The following is an 18,946-nucleotide window of genomic DNA, read 5'->3' as shown; positions in this document are numbered from 1 at the left end:
ATACAACCATTAAAAATAATTATATAATATGTTTAATGTAATTAAATTATTAATTTTAAATAAAATGTTTAAGAACAATAAATATTCTATTCACAGTCAATAGATACTCAGTTTAACGTATGAAAAAAAAAATTGTTTTTATTTTATCAACCGTAAAATATTAATGCTAAAGTTTATTTTTACTCGTAGACTGTTGAAGGCTCTTTGGAAGATTTCCACGAAAATGAAAGCATTCTTTGTGAAGGAATTTATAAGTCTAAAAGTAGTGTTTGTTTATCTGAATCTCCAAATAAATGTAGAGCAAAAACGCCATCGTCTTCGAATGAACAAGAACCAAGTGATCTATCTCAAAGTACTGTAAGTAGAATTTAAAAAAAACTTTAGTGTAATAAAAATTAAAAAACTTATTCTGCTATATAGTAGGTGATTAGTGTACTTTGTCAATGAATTTATCATTTTTATTTGTATATTAAATTCGAAATCAATGATAAAAATTGTAATCGATAAAAAACTATTCTAATCATAAAGCAGTATATCAACTTATATTTATTTATCAGGAGGTTTTTTAGCATTATACTAGGTATAAATTTAATATATTTTTCTGTTAATTATTAGGTAATATGAACTTATTTGTGCCAAAAGGAGATATTTTATTAACTTATTTAATAATCATTAAAATATAATTTTAGACAGTATTACAAGCTATTATTTACGATAATCCTTATTTTTATTTAAATATCTAATTTTTGATACCTAATTAAACTTTAAATTAATAAGAAATTCCGTCCTCTTATGTTTGTAAAATATTTTTAATACTTAACAGACTAATTTTAGGTATAATAATAGGTTTACAAAAAAAAAAACTTTATAGATTCCATCTTTACAAAGGGTACTCATTTAAATACCGCGTTTATATTTTAATCTTTTTAATGTACTATAAAAATATATAATTACATACAACTGTAAATACTAATTAAACATGATATATAGTTTAGGAATTTATAATAGAACTCTACAAGAATGTTTAATGTAAGTCGCATAAAATTAAAAAAAAAACCCCTCCATTTAGTTAGCTGTTATGCGAAATTTGAACTTTTTTTGTAATTGTATAATTACTCAATTGTTAATTAAATAAATATTATAATTTAAATATTAAAAACCTTAATTATATTTAATTAATAGATACTTAAAAATAAATAAATGTAACCTTTTGATACTTATTCGAGTGTTTAAACATTATAAATATTTAATTATAAAAAGTATAAGAATATCTTTTATTTATAATTTAATTTAAAACATTTTTATTGAATCTATATCATTTAATATAATACTAATATACTAATTGTATTTAATCGCATAGGTATTGCAGTTTGACAGTTTACCCAAGAAAATAAAATTAAAAGAAGATAACTCATGTGATGTAGTACAAAAGAAAATAATAAGATATACCGACCTTCCATTGAAGTCTTCAGACCTAATTGAACAAGGAAATAGCCAAAAAACCTTTGAAAATGATTTCCCAACAATAGTAGAGCCGTCTGAAGTTTCAACTTCTACTGAAGATTATGTTACAGCTACAGACAGTACTTCTTACACCACTACCCCAACACAAGGTCCGTCAGTTACGAGTAGTTCATTCGACAGCGAGTCTTCAAAATACAGTTTGCCTCATCCTATTTTTGATCACGAAGTAAGTGTATCAAAAAAAGTATAAACTTAATACATAGGTAACTATAAAAGGTATGACTGTTAAAAATATTTACAGATTGTGCTTGATCCAACTGATCCAATCGATGAAGAACTCGGAGATGGTGAAGACTCAAGTGATGATGAAAGCAGTACATCAGGAAGGTACACATATTTTGTTTCTGTTACTTCAAAAATGTACTATTTATAATTTTTTGTTCTCTTACATGTATGAGTTGTTGGTTTCTTCACGTTTTCTCTATAAATTTGTCATTTTATTACTCAATCTATTATATGCATGACAAGCACAAGGTTGCACTATACTTCATACAATATACTACCACATTTGATAGTTTGTTTCACATAAAAAAAAAAAAAAAAAATAACTTTAAAAAACAACAACATATTATACTTCGATAGTGAATAAACACAATCACTATTTTAGTTACAGCGTGAAGTGCAGTATAGAGGATAATAAGAGTTCTGGGTCATCAGACGAGAATACAAGAATAAGACCGAAATCCATCTTAAAATTGGCTAAGTGAGCACATTAACGATAGGTTGTAATAAAGCAAAATTCTAGACAAGAAAATAGAGCTTATTAGGGTCCGCTCGTTGCAGGTCGTTAAGCATAGAATTCTTAGGCCGCGATTGGAGGTTGAAGAATAACATATATTTGGAGTTTTACTATATATAATATATTATATTTATATACATATGTACATATACAAATAATATAAAATTTCACAAAAATGCATGTGTAAAGCTTAGATAATTTCAAAATCAATTATCGCTTACTATGCACTACTCTATTGCTTTTTTTTTTTACTTTTATAAACTATTATTTGCGTTTGATACGTCACTTTGTGAAACAAACTTATTTTTGTATAAATAATTTATAATTTTAGGTCAATACCAAAGAACAAATTGAAGACTTTAGAAGAATCAAATAAATTGAATAATCCAGTTCTAACATCAAGTAATGACGTATAGATTTTTTTTTTTTTTTTGTTTTTGTTTTTAATGAATTATTTTAACGTATTAATATTTTACAGGTAATAATCGTGTAACAGCCAAATGTCATACAGATGATCCTAATTCAAATTTAATTAAGGCAATGACTTTTTAATTGATTGTTTATTTTATATTTTGAGTAAAATTTGCTTAAAAAAAGTTTTATTTTAGAAATTGATGGGCAACGGTTTTGCGACTAAAATATCAGTACCTGCCTATAGTTCTGATGAGTCTTCAAAAGCTCCAGAGCGGCGCAGAAGACCAAGTCCTAGACGAAAAAGTATAGGAGCTGTAACATTAATTAAGTAAGTTAAAAAAATAAAATATTTTAACTTTATTACAGTAAATATTTATTTTCAGCTCTATTGATAAAAAACCATTGGTAACAAATAAACCAGAAAAACGGAGAGAATCACTTCCTGAAATCCTTAGAAAACCACAAATTAATCCAGAAACTATAGAAAAATCAAAAACTGAATTTCATCTAGAAGACAAATCTAAATGTCCGTTGCAAACAACGTCGCCTCAAATGAATTATTTATCTCAAATGAATAACTTGAACTTGAAGACAGTGAGCGCAGAGTCTCTGCGTTCTATCAGTCCAGGAAGTGATTCAGTTTTCTACAGTGATCCGTGCAGTAGAGTATCATTATCTAGATGTACACGATGTAATACCGAAGTTGATGTAGATTATATTAATAATTCAAATAGTGATGCTATAAATATTGTTAAACCACCCGAAGGTTTCGGGGATTCTCCCGAAGAACCCCCTACAACACCTATTAAACGACCAACAAAACGATATCGTTCAGAAGAAAGAAGAAGAAACAATAGATCAGAACAAACTCGTGCTAAATCTGAAGAAAGAGTAAAACATATAAATGAAAAAGGGAGGTGAGTACAATCTAAAATATGGTTAAGTAGTTAAATGTTTTGGCATAATACACATAGATATGTACTTATTCCTAGGCCAATGGCTAGATCGACCAATGTAAGTATGGAAAGATTAAATGGAAGTAGCTCTAGCCTTCATTCGGATGATGATGATTGGTCAGGTGTCTATACAACGCCGTTTACATCTTTTTCATGGGTATACATAGACGAAATAGAAGAGTTCTATGTATGGAAGAAGCCTTCGGATTTGCCAGGTATCAAATAAATGCACCAAGTATCCAACAGATATACATTTATTTATATATATCTGTGATGTATCCATAATAATTATTTCATTTTTATCTTTTAAAAAGTTCAAGTACATAAAAAATTTCGTATCTTTTTTTTTTTTTTTAATTCAGAAATTAAATGTTCACCTGAACTAAAACGAAGAGATTCCATTGAATCCACATGTTCAGAACACGAGTTTCGGGTAAAATATCAAACAATCACGCACAGAATGGTACACAGAAAATCGAGTTTAGAAATGTTCAAAAGAATCGCTTCGAAATCTTTCGGTATGCTTTGGAGTTACTGAATACTAAATAAATATTAACATTGAACTTAAATATTTACAGATAGCGACGAACGTTTAATGGTAAAACGTGAATCTGGAGAATTCGGTTTTCGTATTCACGGGGCTAAACCGGTCGTCGTGTCTGCAATTGAAACGGGAACAGCTGCAGAAAACTCTGGTCTCCAAGTGGGAGACATCATTATCAGCATCAATGACATGTGTGTTCTCGACGCGTCTCACTCGGAGTTCGTCAACGTTGCACACAGTGGTTCTGACGTCTTGGAGTTGGAAGTCGCCAGGACCTGTGATATCCTAACGCCCGTGATCAATCCATCCGAAATTGAAAACCGCGTTGTCATAGCCAGTAAACTGTGGAAATTCAGCATCGGAACGAAAAAAATGAAAAACTGTTGGCAGCCCAGATATTTTTGTCTCAAAACCGATAATTGCCTCTACTACTATAAATCTGCGTCTTTGAAGCGTGTACGTTTTTCGGGTGCTCGTTATATTTTTCACTGTAGATATTAACAAATCGCTATGACTTTAGGACAGACATCCTCTGGGAGCGCTTAACCTTAAAGGTTTCACTGTAATGCAGACATCGGATACAGGGAGATTGTACAGCTTCCGACTGGAAAAAAAGGACCACAAGAAAACAAGGTTACACATAGCAGCAAACAGTGCAGAAAACGCAGACCGCTGGATCGGAGCGCTCAACGAAGCTACCAAATGTCCAGTAAGTATATTATAATATTACAATTGTCTGCAATGAGATATTGTTCGATCTAGGACAGATCGAGGTAACCGATTGGACGTTTAAAATATATTATTCAAATCTCAAAAACAAAAAAAAAAAGTTAAAATTAAATCGCGATATCAATAAATTTTTATCAATTTTTTTACGACACTTCATAAATAGATCAATATTAAAATTAAAAAAGAATACTTCACACATTAGAAAATTGATATGTTTTATAGCATCAAAATTATTCCGACGTCCTAACGGCTAAGTCCAATTAGTTATGCCTCTATTTGTCCTGTAGCAATAGTTAAAAAAAACAACACAATACTAATACTACAGCCGAGTCTCAATAAATCGAATGTCAAGGGAGATGAAAATTAATAGGTAACTCGAATTTCTTTTTAAATACAAAAAAATTTGAGTTAAATATTATTTTTTAAATTTAATTTGCTTTTATTAGAAATATTACTACATGTATATTATTTATTTAACTACAATTACCATTAAAAAATTAATTTTCAAAACTCATTTCCTATATTATATATATTTATTAATTAAAAATGTATAAAAAAAAACACAAAATATGTATAATTCTTACAATTCAGAAAAATAACTTTAAATAAGAGTTTGACGTTTGGGTTGTTTTAAAATAAATTATTTCAAATTATCTATGCTCGACTATTTTTATATTTGATCTATCGCGACAAATACTGCATTAAGAATGTAGAAATTTTCTAGGGACAAAAAAATAAATTCAAGTTATCGAGGTTCGACTGTAGCATATATAATATACATAGGTACACGAATTCAATTGTTCGAGATTAATTTTTCCAACTGTTTACAGTCGATGGAATGGCTCAACGAGGACAATTTAAAATCAGTGGTCACCATCGATCCGCAATCGGACTGCCAGGGTTTCCTCTCCACTTTGGTTCACCACTGTGGAAAATCGTGGAAAAAATATTACTGCGTTCTGAAAGGCGCTAGGCTGTATTTTTTCGTAGACAGCGTAACCCGATTTGCCAACGGTAACAATAATTATTCATTCGTCTATATTTTACTCGTAAAAATATTTTATAAGTCTTCAGACGTGATCGTGTTGCTTAAAATTCGCAGGAATGGCTTGTCTCCACGGTTACAAAGTGCAAAGTTCCGTTAACGCTAGCGTGAGGAAATTTGCGTTCGAGCTCATACCACCTGACTTATCGTTTCGATATTTTTATTTTTATACAGACACCGAAGTCGACAAGAGAAGGTAGGTACCTATATGGACAAAAACGATAGTGCAAATCAATCGATTATTTAAATACATAATTGGTAAGTGCCTATTAATTATCGTGCGTTTTTTTTTTATTAATAGATGGATAGCTGCTCTAGAGTATAGCATAGATCGTTGGATAAACGTTTCATGATCATGTGTTGGGTTCAATAACTTTTCGTCAGATCAATTCCAATAATGTAAGTTTTCCTTGCGGTGGATAACTTTTATATTTATTGTATTATGAAACTAGTAACGTATAAGGTGTCTTTAAATTAAATTTACTTTTGCTGTCAGTGTTAAATAATTTGACATTTAATTTATTACCGTTTATTGATTGGGGAGGGAGGACTAAGGTTTTATTGTAGGTATAACAAATAATACACCTATAGCACCTACCTAGTCAAATTATCACTTCTAATTCGAAAACCACTCTCTAATTTGTAAATCCTAGCTACGCCACTATATGCATAGGTATATAATATTTTATCAACTTTGAAGTATATCTACATTTTAATATTATATTACTTTATCGTTGAAAATATTTTTAAACAGTCTTTCTTAACTCTTAATATCACCTTTTTACTTAAAACTGCACATGGTTTGAGTTTATGTTATATAATGTTATACCTGTAAATAAAGAGAAAATTAATATTCTTAGATACCTACCTGCAAATTTCTTAATATCGTTAAATATTTATATTTTTCTCGAAAAATTGAACAGACTACGATTAAATTCGTGCATGCTCTATTATTTATCGAGTTATTTATCCTCTATAAAACACTGAGATGGGCAATTTGTTTTTGTTACAAAATTTAATAACACGTTTAATTATATTGACATAAAATTATGCAGTATTTTTTTATTTTTTTATATATACTTATATTTTTACAAATAATCTATTAAATATATTATATTTGATGATTGGTAAGTTAATTTACAAAACTTACACATAGATACTATAACGCACACCTATTTTTTTTTTCTTTTGAACGCACAAACAACAATTTCCTGATAATAACTACCTAATTTAATTATCCAGGTATTATAATTCATGGTAGTTACGCGTCTAATTTTAATTTGTAGTTCAACAAAATATTTCCATTTATACAGCGTTAATATTCATTATTTATTAAACTTAAAATGACACAAACAATAGTAGAAATGGTCATTGAACACATCTGTACCTAAATTTAATTTAGCCCATCCGCATAGACTACAATTCATGGTGACGATTAACGATTACGAATAAGAAAAAAATAAGCATTTATTAATTAAATAAGTACCTATGCAAACATCTACGAAATATAAGTTTTAATCGGCATCTGACCAATAAAGTACCTTACCTACACATTAAAGCATTTTATACCGTCATAAAAAGTTGGCAAATTATCTTTATTAAACCGCTGAAAAGTAAGTGACCATTTTATCTTTTATCTAAGTAGTAGCGTACCTACACCGTGGTCATAAATTCTAGTTCTTTGATTGTTTTAATTATTGGTTGAATTAATGTTTATTTCAATAGGTAGGTATGAAATAGTTTTAACTAGGTGCCGCCTGTCTCAATATTCCATTTATAATATTTATCTACGTTACATCAATAATAATAATGAAATACCTACCTGTAGATATCATATTGATTTTGTCTATAAAATCCTATTTGGGTCGATATTGATGGACTCTATTTTTTAAATTAGGTAGATAGTTTTTTTCTTTTTTTTTCAAGTAATACTATCAATTAGTATCCAGTAGAATACTTCTATATGTAGATAATTTATAAGCTTAAAAAGTTGCATCAAATTTTTTATTTAGGTTAAATTATAATATTGTATTTATTTAAAAAAAAATGTAGGTAGGTAGTAGGTACTCTATAGGTATTCTTATTATCTACCTTATATATTTAAGACATAATAGGTACACGAAAATATTGTAGTCGTTTAGATAGTCAACTCACCAAAATTTGAATAATTGTCTATTGTTTTTATTTTTTTCCAGGGTAGAAATATGAAGCTAGCTTGTGATATCATTCTTACATTTATATTTGGACCATTACAACAACATAAACAGCGTAAAAGATATTTACATTTAAATATTTAAATATTTAAATCTATATACTCGTTATTTTTAGTTTATGATTAATAAGCATATTATTTTATCTATAAATTCAAATTATATTTACATAGATAGACCAACTGTTACCTATTAAAATAAGTCTTAATTATCATGTACTACCTACGTCATTATATTCTTATGTATTCTATAGGTACATTATATAATATTTATATAATTTAAAGTTTGTTATAAATATATTATTTTCTTCGAAACTAAAAAGATTTAGTATTTTAGTTAATACTTGCATTAGTTAAACATTTTCACTTTGATTAATTTACTTTCTATTATTAGCAATTTCTATTTTATGTACATAGGCTAGAGAACAACAGATAGGTACCTACCTACTGTTGAATGTTGACGTTCGTTGTTCATTTGTATTTGCATAGAACATAATACCATTACCTAGGTACTTATTACGATGACGTTGATCATTTTTTTTTTTAAATTTACTCTGGATTGATTTTTAAAAATAAATAAATGAGATAAATTTGAAAAAATACATCGAAATATGTGACCGTACCAAGGGACAACAAAACAATAGCATATGTTTTATTTTTATTTTTCAATAATTAGGGTCTCGTTGGTTTGTTCCTAATTTGAAATAACTTGTCAATTTTCAAGTATGATTACTGCACTTAGCGTTTAACTGTCGTGTATTGTATTTATGTATTCCTATTACGAATTGAACACTGTCTACACTTTTTAACCTTGAACTTTACGAGTGCATAGGTTATTAAATTTTGGATAACTAGTATTCTGTATTATTCTATACCTACATTGTCCACAGGGTGATCCAAAAATCAGTCTATACGATAGACTCGTTCAAATCTTATGAATTTTTTAGTCACTGAACTTACTACTATTGTAATTAGTACTTGGTAGAGGAAATCTGACTTTTCAAAAATTCAATTGCACCCATAAAAAAATTATTTAGGTACGTACATATATGTGTATATTTGTCATCAAAATACTCACCAATTTTTCCGACTAAGTATATATTTTAACTATTCTCAACTTCCAACTTGTATGTATACGTACCTATATTTTGACTAATTTATACAAGTCATTATTTTTTAGTTATCTACCTAGTATATTTAATTTAAAAAATTGACTGAACGGTAAATCAATGTTTAGTACATAAATTTATGTTATTATCATTTATTAATTATTATTATATTATTATATTATTATATTATTATAATCATTATATAATGTTATACTTATATTTATTATTGTAATATATTATATTTATTAACTATTAGCGTAAAAATAATTTAATAGATACAAACGTTTCACAACCTATTAATTGTAATCATATTTGTCGCGAAATTTTTTAATAAAATTGCTCAATAATAATAAAAAAAAAAAATGTGTACCTACACTCATTGGGCAGTAATTTATAAAGAAATTTATCAACACTAGATTTAGTTTTTTACAAAACGTAAGTAAGTAAAATAATCTGTTAAAACTAAAAAAAAGATAAATTCTACATTGTAGCAACATGAGAAATGAAGGTAGATACAGGTAAGTGAACACATGAGATATTAGACTGGTAAATGGAAATACAACAATAGTGTAGAGTTTGAATAGAGAAAAATGGAGAAGATTAATAATGGCATTGCAGGTCCTCTATAATTGGTCATAAGTATTATGTATCAAATTTATAAATCAAACATCATGTTAATCTAGTTGAGCCTAAAAGTACTGATAAATTAAAGTTTGTGTCATAAAATTAAATGTTTATTAATTTATTACATTTATATTACAATATCTTAATAATTTTACGTACACTATACAAGAATAATACAAAATTCTTGGTGTAGATAGAGCATAATATGCAAAATGTTAATTAAAATCATTTTATTATAAAATATATTTCTTACCATATCTTGTAACAATATATTAGTTATTTAGTTATCATATTATGTACTGACATTATACAATTAGTCTCATATATTAAACCTCGTCATGGCACTTTTTTTTTACAACTAAAGATTATTTAATTATTATTATTATTATTTTTATTCATTATATAACTCAAAACAACTAGGTTAAAATAATAACCTTATAATACTAAATATTAACGCTACATGTAAATGATAGCAATAATGTATCTAAATTGAGCTACAGTAGTTATACATATCGATATGTTTAAGAAATAAAATGATTTTATTGCAGTTGTATTCAAGTGGACTCAAGAGTCTAACTGAAATTCCAAAGCTACCTACATCTTTTTTTCCACATAACTTCAATAGTAAACAAGGAGCCAGTAAGTACTTGACTTTTAGAGATTTTCCACTGATTTGGCACAATAATAGTTAATTAAAGTTTTAGTCATAACTATTTGTGATTTATAAAGTTTAATACTTATTAAAAATTGAAACAACAATTATATTATTTGAAACGATTAAAGCATAATATAATGGGAGAAGTGTAATGAGCTATAGATATCTAGCTCTAACTAAATACATGATCAAGACAAAAATTAATTGATATCATATTAAGTCAAAGCTAGAAAATGATAAGCCATGTATTTAAATTTAAAAATATTGTATAAAGTAGGTATAGTAAGAAATGAGGTCTACGAAAAAAAATTCAAATCTTGGTTGAATTTAAAGAATGTGTTGTAGGCATACAATGACTTAACAATAAACTCAAGTACTAAATACAAAACAAAATACCAATATTAATTAGGATTAAAAAAATTATGGAACAGAGGATTCGAATAAGTATACTTGTTTATGGATAGATTTTAAACTTATTATACATTTTATCCATTTTCCATTTACTTTGTAAATAATTTTTTTAGACATTTTTTTTTTTTTTTATACTAATATAATGTACAAAACTATATTAAATATAAATAATTTCAAATTATAAATATCAATATATTAGGAGGAACAAATAAAAGATTACAGTGCATTTTGTAGATTTTCTTTTTTTGTCATTTCTAAACATTTGCGACTAGAACCGACATATTGCAAAATAGTTCCACATCTATTATCATACAGAGGATCGATTTTTTTCACCTCGCTTTTCCGCTCAAAAAACATAGCTGTCCCAGTTATATACCTCCATTGGTTAAAATGAAAAATCTGTAACAGAAGTTAACAATATTAAATATACCTAATAAATAAATAACTATACTAAATGTAAAAGTCTATAATTTTTTTTTTTCACATCTTTAGTAAATTCAAAAGTTTAATCATGTTTAAAATATAGTGTTGTCAATGTCATTGAAAATACCTAGAAAAAATTTCTATGTAGTAATATACTTACCACCCAACCAACCAACCAGAGGTTCATTAATTCCTGTTTTACAACTAATTATTAATATATTTTTAAGTCACTCTCACAATTTTTTATCAATTTTAAGCCAAAAGTGTCCTACCTATCTGCATACATTACTTATGACATTTTTCACAGTTGCACCATAGGATCAGCGCCACTGTTAAAATAAACTAATTGATGTCTACAGATCTAACCTACTCATTATTAATCAAGTATTAATATATTGTTGAATTGATAACAAAATGCTCATTAGTTTTAAGTAATTAACATCATCATTAATTAAAATCCAGAAAAAAAAAGAATATGAATAAACATGTTCTGTTGACAAAACAATAACTATTTATCATGTAATATTTCCAAGTAATAAATTTCTTACTCTTTTACTCAGATGCTATGCAATATATATTTATAATCTATCTCTTCACTGCCTTAACTAGATTTAAAAATTTTTGTTTTTAAAAATGAACACCTAGTTGAGAAAACAATTTATAACATGGTAACACACATTGATAACTGTCAAAAAATTAACAGATTAATCTAGCCTGCACACAATATGAACCACCCCACTGGTACATCTATGAACTTATTTATTTCTCATAACTATGCAAAAAAAAATTTTGTTTTTTGTATTTAATATAATTTATTTTAAAAAAAATTGTTATTTTTTGAAACCCAAAACAAATTTAAACAACTGACCGTCTAAAACAAACTGAGTTAAATTGCAAGTACATTGAACATGTCAAATCAATACTATATCCCAAATTGATTTTGACTGTTGTTCACCTCAAGTTAACCAATATCTGTATTGTTATCGATTTGACATGAAACACACCTACCACTCAATTAAAAAAAAAAAAAAATTAAGTAAATATCTAGGTAGGAACCTTGTTTTCGATTTGTAATACTGGAGAATCAGAATCTACTGCTAACACTCGGACATTGCTGTTTGCATTCAAAATGGACAAATCATCAGCATTATCCACAACGACATGAATTAAGTTTTCTTCGACAATTTCTTCGTAGTCTTGATCGTCTGTCGAATCGTTTTTGCAATCCATAATACCAAAAGATCGTCGTACGTTTTGAGCAACTAATAATCCTGTAATCCTGGAAATATAAGTGTATAACATAAATATTAATAATTGTTATACCAGAGCTAAAGATTGGAGTTTGGAATTTAAGTTTACGAAGTAAACTAACCAATTACCTACCTGTAAATCGTAATTCGTTCAATTCGATTGACATTACAAAATACAAATTTCAATTTGAACGATGGTAACACAGTGTATAATAATATTAGGAGTTGCCGAGGTCACGGTCTAAACGTCCCAATGTCTCGTTATACTTCCGATTCCGAATTCGGCTGAATCCGGACTTCCGTTTCCTTCGACAGGCAAACGAGCAATTAAATATGAAATGATCATTGTCATAATTATTATTTAGAAGTGATAACGTCTACGACCATGTGTAACGCTGATAGTAGTGATAGCGTTTTTATCGGCCGCACGGAGACGACGAACGGACGAGCCGGTGAACGCAACGAAACACAACAGAGAGATAATATTAATATATTAATAACAATTACGGCGCGAAATCCAAATTCACATCAATTGCGAACGAATACGAATAAGAGCTTAAAGATTTCCGGATCGTTTCCTTTTCAGCCGACGGATTGTATCGGACAAGTCTGGAGAGGATAGATTTTTACATGGGATGATGATGTTGACTGACATCCGAATGAATAGTTTATCTAGATGTATCCTAAGATATTTTACGAATTAAACGTATGAAAATGCAAAAATAAAAACAGTTTTTGGAAATTTAATGATAACCCGCACGCGTTTTATAAATACACGTAAATGAGTTTGAAAATATTTTAATAAATGAGTTTCATCGAGATTTTACAGACGACTATAGTTAAATTAAAATTAAGAATCACTTGCTAGTTACTACTAATATTGTAGGTATTTGATTGTCTACGTGTCCTATTTAACAAAAAGCATTAAATTATTTTTAATAATATTTAGCGTTTGTGCAACAATAGAGATTTTAAACATAAATTTTAACATTAGAAAATGTATGGAAAATTAGAAAATTAACTAGGTATATTAAATAATTTGTGAATAAATGTGTTATGCTGGTTATTAAGAAGGAAAAATGAAATAAAAATCTGTATTTCATAAATTTTAAATATTATGTTTATTAACAAAACTGTAAATACTTCATTGTATGTCGGGTGTAATTTATTTTATCTGTGCTATAGAATTTTTGATTATATTAATAAAAAAAGACTGTACCAATTATATCATAGAAATTGAAATTAACTTAACCTTTTCTATAAATCACAATTTCTATGTTCTATATTTTTATCTAAATTATACGAGTATTGAGTTAAAAAGTTCACTGAATTTAATTGGCTAGAGCATAATTGATCTTGGATCGAAAAATGACCTGCATCGTCTATTATGTTTCGATATTTATTTTGAATACAAATTTAAATTTGTCACTAAATGATCTATGTAGATAATAGTATTATAATATATATTGGTATTTTTGTAGTATTGTTTCTTATAATAAATCATTAAGAATGTTTACCAATCTCTTTTTTTCTAAATTTTCCAATCATTCTGTGTTTAAAGATTAATAATTTTCTTTTAAATTTAAGAATGTTATTTTTTATTAGCTCATTAAAAACAAAAAAGGTATATTTTTTTACTGAAGAATGTTTGTTACAAATGTATTTAAAATACGAATTGTAAAAAGCATTGGGTATGTTTTTTTATTTGAATAGGTCAAAAATATATTGAAATATTTCAAATATTTTAAAAACTGTAAATAAGTTATTATTTGAACTCATTTTCAAAGTATTCTTTACAACAAAACATTGTACATAATAAACATTAATCATAATAAATGTAAAAATATATCTTATTATTTATCAGCTAATAGACACCTCTAATTAAATGCTTAAATGTTAATGATATTTTTTATGAAGTTTTTCAAATTAGTAATTATTAGTACAGTAAAACCTCTCAAGGGAGAATACTCTTAAATTATTGTCAAAAATATATGTACATAATACACTAAACATCAGTTATAAAATTATAAATAACCTTTCATCATCTGACCATAAAATAATATACTATCCAAATGTTTAAGTATATAGTAAAAATATATATTTATTTTTTTATACATTTTGAAGAATAAAAGACATTCACAGTAAATAGTTAATAAATACACAGTACAAAAATATTTATAATAAATAAATTTAAACAATAACTAACATTTTATGTATTTTTTGTATGTACACATTTTTTATAACTTTTCCCTATAGCACCTTCTGATAGTGAAAATTTAGTAATTCTTTACTAATGTTCGCTATGTAGGGTTTTCTTGATAGTGAACATTTTTTAATTAGCTTTGACAATTTACTATGTAGAGGTTTCACTGTGTTTAGTATAGATAAATTAATTTAGATGTAATATAGAATCGTATTAACTTATTAAAAAGTGACTATACTCATTTCATTTTGTACAGCTATTAATAAGAGGTAACTTTTAACATCATAAAGTTAATTTTTGTCTAATAATCGACATTACAAGAGTGTCACTATCTATTATTTTGGCAAAGTCATTGTCCCATGCTGACTTCCATCGATTGCGATCTTTATCACATGTCACAATCAATTCCTTTGTGTTTTGCGAATCTGTCCAATTCAAGACATAATTGCCGCCAGCACAAGTTATAATCACTGAAAACCAAAATCAATATGATAAAAATAATAATAGGATTTAATAATTTTAACAGTACACTAAATATATTATGAGTAAAAAACAAATTTTATATATGATTCTTGCAGCTATTTTTCTATATCATATACATCAGAGATGTCAAACCTTTTAATAACAGTATGTCAAATCAAAATTTTTAGTTTGATTTAATTTACCACAAGTGTCAGAAACTTTTCAAACATTGTTTTGCTTCAATAATAATTAACTAAACATATAAACAGGCTTTTATTTTTTTGTTTTATTTAAACTTAACAGTTTTTACTATTTATAACTACATATTGTTTATAAATATAAACACATAACTTTAAACACTAAAATAAAAAAATTTGAAAATTAAAAGTATAGATTACGACATAATTTTAATAATATCTTATGATATATTATAATGATAAGTTTAAAAATATTTCAAATTATTAGTAATTTTTTTGAAAATTGAAGAAAAAATTATGAATTATACTTAAATTAGCATGTCACTAAAATAATGTGCACGTATCACAGGTTCGCCATCCCTGATATACATGCAGTTGATAACTTTTTATAAATCATAACTTAATCAAAAAAGTAAAAAAAAAATTATATTACATATTTTTAAGTTTCAGTGAATATTTTTAAATAAAATGCATTTTTCTGAATATTATAGGTATATGTTATTCAATTGCTTACAATTTAAAAATATATGTTTAATAATAAACATATTTTTTGATTATCTTGAAATTATATTATTTAATATCACATTTAATTATAATAATCTATAAGTTAATTCTGAATAAATCTAATGTTAAACCTAATATTGCCTTCAATAAATTTTATATTCACAATAATCTATTTTACTATTATTTTCTTAAATAAAAATAAATCGTTATGATTAAATTTAAAGATAAGATATTTAAGATATCTTAGATTGGTATATTAATTTTAAAGTAAGTAATAAATAATGATCATTATAAAATTTTTGAAAAATGCAGTCTTAAAATACGCATAACTTGCTTTATAATTAAAATATCAATAAAAATCTCAGAGATTCTTAGGAAGATAATCTTACTTTTAAATGTTATAGCAAAATCAATTCAATTCAATTTTTAGCTAAGATAGTATTGTATAGAATCAAAAAAAAAAAAAAAAAATACAGAAGTCAATAACATTCTAACTCTAATTATTAGTATATGGAAATATAATCTTTAGTTATATGACTTTAAAAGTAACAACTATTATTATCATAATAAGCAAAACACTACCTTTCATTTCTTGGGGACCAGGTTTCACTGATGGAGTAACCAGCACATTATATCCATCTAAGAGTTTTTTTGTCTTGGCTTTGGCTAACGACTCCTTTAGCTGAAACTTATATTTTCTTTCTGCATCTTTATCCACAATTAAAAAATCATCAACATCTAATAACATATTTAATATTATTATGTTGCACACAATTAAAAATAAAGAACATGTAAGACAAAAACCTTGAAACATTTTTACGGTGTAAGAATGTTTGAGCCAATTGACATTGACAATTGGACATCCTCTAGCTATTGCTGACAGTATTTTCATTGTGCACCGTATCTTGTCTGTTACCAATACTGTACACTGTGTTATTTCATCTGTAACTGTACCACCTAATAACAACATACATTTTAGGTTTAAAAATATAATTTATGTTTATTTATACTACTCGGCTATTGACACATAGCATTATAATACCTGTTTTGTCAACAAATTGTTTCATTTCTTGCAGGTGGCGGCTCTTGAGATAACTAAAACTAACAACAATTTCTGATGAATTTTCAACCTAAAATTATAAAAAAATATAGCTTATTACAACTATTTAATATAAAAATATATTCTACATAATGATTTAAATATTGATTATAAATAGTAGTATAACTAAAACTATTTAGTATACTTAAGGATATAAAAATTAAGTTAATTAAAACTGACAATACAATATCAACTCACATTAATAATACATTTTTTTTAACATTTATTTGAATATATACAAACTATAATGATAGTGACAATGTGCATCTGAGCAGAAATATAAAAAGTTGGCTGCGAATGCAAAAATAAAATAATTTTTTTTTTTTAATAAACAAGTTTCCAGAAGACACAACAATGTTTCACATTTATACCTATTACAAGAGAAATAATGAAAACAAGTTTAAGAAAAATTGTGATAAACAATTAGAAAACATTAATAATGTTGAAAAATACTAAACAATAAAAATAGTATTTTTTGATAAATGTGATCTACTTAACATTAACTTGAAAGATTTACTTTGTTTACTAGAAAGTGAGAAACTGAGAATCAAAACCACCAAAATTCTATAATGTATTTAATATATTAAAAAATAGTTATAACATTTCTCCCATGAAAGATTGAAATGACAAATTTTGATAATGATACTGTATCATTAATTAAGTATATTATACTTACCAATGGTTCTAATATTTTATTCCTAGTGCATATTTTTTTGTTGCTTTCTTCAACACCATCCTGCTTTCGTTTTTTATTAAGTACTGATGTATTTTCTTTTCTAGTTAATGCTCTTGTCTGGTAGCGTTCTCTATTCTCCATTTTGCTAATATTTTGTCTATCACTTTTTCCTTTGATCTGGCATTGTACTTTTTTTTTATTCCAAAATGATTTCCATACAGAAACATCATTACTAGAAGTAGATGGTTCACAGTTTAAAGAATTTAAATTATCTTCAACAGCTTTTGAAGTTGAATTTGCACTTATATCAGGTATATTTAATGGGCTAAATATAGATTCATCCATTTGTTTTAATTGGTGATTATATTTATGAGAAATAGATGCTCGTGACTGAGTAGAATCGTCAGTAAAATGTTCTTGCTTACTAGAGGATAACTTGTTTGAATCATTTTCTCTGTTGGTAGTTGTTCTTGAACAACCAGACGAATCAAAGTTTTTATTAAAAGGTTCTGTAATGTTTATACTATTCATCACAGAATTTTCAATAGATTTATTCGAGATAATTAGATCATCTCTAACACGAATTTTTGGCTTATTAATATTTAAACTATTGGAAGAATTCTCATTCGACATAACCGGTAGTTGGACATTTGATAGTCTAATAGAATTAGAATTGACTTTTGAAAACTCAAGAGTTTTTTGAGTGTTTTCTTTATTTGCTATAGTAGATAAATTTGGTAATCCATGTATTTTATTAGTGATTGCAATTTTTTGTGTAGGGCAGTCGAAGAAATCATCACCCATTTCAGGAAATTTAGTTGAGTTTTTATGTTTAGTTATTGTACAACTTTTAGATGCACTTTCTACACTTTTATTAGTTTTAAGAACATCTGTAAGTTCTTGTGTTACTGATTCGTGGACTGAAGAAGACACTTTTCGTTTTGGTATTATGTTTTTAGTAACTGACACTTTTTGGGTAGGACAGTTGAAAAAATCATCATCCATTTCAGGTACCTGTGTTAATTCTTCATGTATACTAGTTGAATGATTTTTTGGCACAGTCAGAACACTTTTTTTAGGTATTGAGATTTCTGATGTTTGTTGAATTTCTTCTTCATGAATAGTTGAAGAAATTCTTGGTGTTGGAATAACCTTTTTAGTAATTGACACCTT

General features: G+C 26.6%; 3 protein-coding genes across 6 annotated transcripts in view; 1 reads left to right on the top strand and 2 right to left on the bottom strand.

Moving 5' to 3' along the window:
* The window catches only part of LOC112596379, a 155,330-nt gene extending 147,032 nt beyond the window's left edge, over positions 1-8,298 (top strand). For 2 of the 4 annotated variants that reach the window (XM_025342030.1, XM_025342031.1), the window contains 16 exons: positions 190-357; positions 1,361-1,690; positions 1,766-1,851; positions 2,132-2,227; positions 2,595-2,665; positions 2,742-2,800; positions 2,872-3,005; positions 3,061-3,594; positions 3,670-3,848; positions 3,996-4,151; positions 4,212-4,633; positions 4,698-4,886; positions 5,737-5,920; positions 6,009-6,147; positions 6,253-6,350; positions 8,147-8,298. In XM_025342030.1, coding sequence (XP_025197815.1) covers positions 190-357; positions 1,361-1,690; positions 1,766-1,851; positions 2,132-2,227; positions 2,595-2,665; positions 2,742-2,800; positions 2,872-3,005; positions 3,061-3,594; positions 3,670-3,848; positions 3,996-4,151; positions 4,212-4,633; positions 4,698-4,886; positions 5,737-5,920; positions 6,009-6,147; positions 6,253-6,304 — 2,799 coding nt within the window. In that variant the 3' untranslated portion in view covers positions 6,305-6,350; positions 8,147-8,298. The remainder of the gene's footprint in view (positions 1-189; positions 358-1,360; positions 1,691-1,765; positions 1,852-2,131; positions 2,228-2,594; positions 2,666-2,741; positions 2,801-2,871; positions 3,006-3,060; positions 3,595-3,669; positions 3,849-3,995; positions 4,152-4,211; positions 4,634-4,697; positions 4,887-5,736; positions 5,921-6,008; positions 6,148-6,252; positions 6,351-8,146) is intronic. The other 2 variants (XM_025342032.1, XM_025342034.1) reach the window with 2 other exon arrangements.
* Positions 8,299-11,130: 2,832 nt separating this feature from the next.
* Positions 11,131-12,998, bottom strand: LOC112596391 (general transcription factor 3C polypeptide 6). The gene is made up of 3 exons (XM_025342046.1): positions 12,766-12,998; positions 12,439-12,661; positions 11,131-11,358 (listed from the first exon to the last, which is right to left on the bottom strand). Exons 2-3 carry the CDS (start codon positions 12,610-12,612, stop codon positions 11,176-11,178), a joined length of 357 nt encoding a protein of 118 aa, XP_025197831.1. The 5' UTR covers positions 12,613-12,661; positions 12,766-12,998; the 3' UTR covers positions 11,131-11,175.
* Positions 12,999-14,806: 1,808 nt separating this feature from the next.
* LOC112596456 (protein PF14_0175-like) overlaps positions 14,807-18,946 on the bottom strand; it is an 8,681-nt gene continuing 4,541 nt past the window's right edge. Inside the window, exons 7-11 of the mRNA XM_025342143.1 lie at positions 17,774-18,943; positions 17,041-17,128; positions 16,803-16,955; positions 16,581-16,736; positions 14,807-15,305 (exon numbers count right to left, since the gene is read on the bottom strand). Coding sequence (XP_025197928.1) covers positions 15,118-15,305; positions 16,581-16,736; positions 16,803-16,955; positions 17,041-17,128; positions 17,774-18,943 — 1,755 coding nt within the window. The 3' untranslated portion in view covers positions 14,807-15,117. The remainder of the gene's footprint in view (positions 15,306-16,580; positions 16,737-16,802; positions 16,956-17,040; positions 17,129-17,773; positions 18,944-18,946) is intronic.

This window comes from Melanaphis sacchari, unplaced genomic scaffold, assembly GCF_002803265.2.
Source record: "Melanaphis sacchari strain LSU unplaced genomic scaffold, SCAv2.0 Contig31_pilon_pilon, whole genome shotgun sequence".
NCBI lineage: Eukaryota > Metazoa > Arthropoda > Insecta > Hemiptera > Aphididae > Melanaphis > Melanaphis sacchari.
Note: the sequence above shows the minus strand (reverse complement) of the source record. Positions and strands in the feature narration are given on the sequence as shown.